The sequence below is a fragment of the Plectropomus leopardus genome, unplaced genomic scaffold (genome assembly GCF_008729295.1).
Source record: "Plectropomus leopardus isolate mb unplaced genomic scaffold, YSFRI_Pleo_2.0 unplaced_scaffold17041, whole genome shotgun sequence".
NCBI classification, from domain to species: Eukaryota; Metazoa; Chordata; class Actinopteri; order Perciformes; family Serranidae; genus Plectropomus; species Plectropomus leopardus.
Genome location: NW_024618323.1, coordinates 1 through 1,374, shown reverse-complemented (window position 1 = coordinate 1,374; position 1,374 = coordinate 1). Strand labels below are relative to the sequence as shown.

General features: G+C 39.3%; 1 protein-coding gene across 1 annotated transcript; it reads right to left on the bottom strand.

Moving 5' to 3' along the window:
- Positions 1–13: 13 nt before the first annotated feature.
- On the bottom strand, positions 14–1,368 carry LOC121964755 (dermatopontin-like; the record flags this gene model as incomplete). The annotated part of the gene is made up of 4 exons (XM_042514948.1): positions 1,321–1,368; positions 1,142–1,232; positions 397–582; positions 14–166 (listed from the first exon to the last, which is right to left on the bottom strand). Coding segments are annotated over exons 1-4 (467 nt in total), but the record flags the coding sequence as incomplete, so codon positions are not given.
- Positions 1,369–1,374: the final 6 nt, after the last annotated feature.

The window sequence follows — 1,374 nt, the reverse complement described above, 5'->3', positions numbered from 1 at the left end:
TCAGTGTATTTACCCGTCCTCATTCCTGTGTTGGCTCTTGACGCCCGTTAGCAGGTTTCCTCCAGGCAGCTGCCAGTCGAAATCTTCCCTCCAGTAGTTGACCATCGAGGATTCCCGACATTCAAATGTGATCAAGTTTTTAAAAGAGCAGCAGCGGAAACTCCAACTGAAGTGAGATCAGATCAAATATTCTAAAAATGCCTTAACTCATAAACCACTCAGAGTTTAAGGAAAATACATAAATAAAAAAAACAGAACATTTTTTTGGCTTAATGTCTTTGAGAAACATGGAAAGCAGGCAAAGGGTATCTAGAAACGACCCAACAATTTGTGAGAAAAAACTAAAGTACACTAGAACATTAAAAACAATATATATATTTTTTTCAAGCTACTGACCGTCTGTCCTCGGATCCCTCCCTGAAGAAGCTGTGCAGGCCCGTGAGCACGCTGTCGGTCGCGCAGCTGAAGTCGAGTTCTCCGTCGTGCGAGTTCTGAATACCGGACCAGGAGCAGTTCGAGGAAACGCCAAACTCCCTGGATTCAATCTCCCACTGACGATCTTTCTCATCAGGACTGTAGGAGCTTTGACACAAATCAAAAACATTCAGCGGAAGATCAGAGGAACCGATAAAATATACAGCGTGATACACAGTTAACCCTTTGATATCGGCCTGATTTCTTTTTGTAAAAACATGAGAAGAAGATGATGAGCGAAGAGAAGAAATGACTCAAAAGTAGCAAGAAATTAGTTAAAATGTACAAGAACACAGAAATAACCTGGAAAAGAGCTTAAAAAAACACAATAATTTTGTAACATAATTCATTTAATCAATATATTGTGTAAATATACAGTTTTGATAATTATAAAGATTAAAATCATTTCCTTTGTTTTTGAAAGAAATCATTAATTTGTTGATCAAAACGGAACGATTTCTAACAAAAACATGGGAAGTTGGCAATGAGCATCAAAAGAAAAAAGTGACCCAAAGATTAGTAAAAAGTACAAAAACATTACCTGAAAACTGTTAAGAAATAAAAACAATAAAAAAAAACAATAACACAAAAACACGGCGAACAAGACATTTTTCCTCGGAGTCGTTCGGAGGTCGTAGAGACGGTTACATCGTCATGTGCAGCTTACCTCTTAATGTGAGACACGACGTGCTTATCTGGAGAGACGTAATGCAAAATGCCTCTCAAATGGCTCACGTACGCCTCTGCTCTGTGTCCAGCTGCAGACAACACGGGGTTAAACGGGTTAATAATCATCATCCGTACTTCATTTAGTGACAGTTACAAAGAACAAGTTGCTGCTCTCACCTGTCAGAAGGACGAAGACTGCAGCGAAGGTCCACATGGTGCTTGACTGAAATC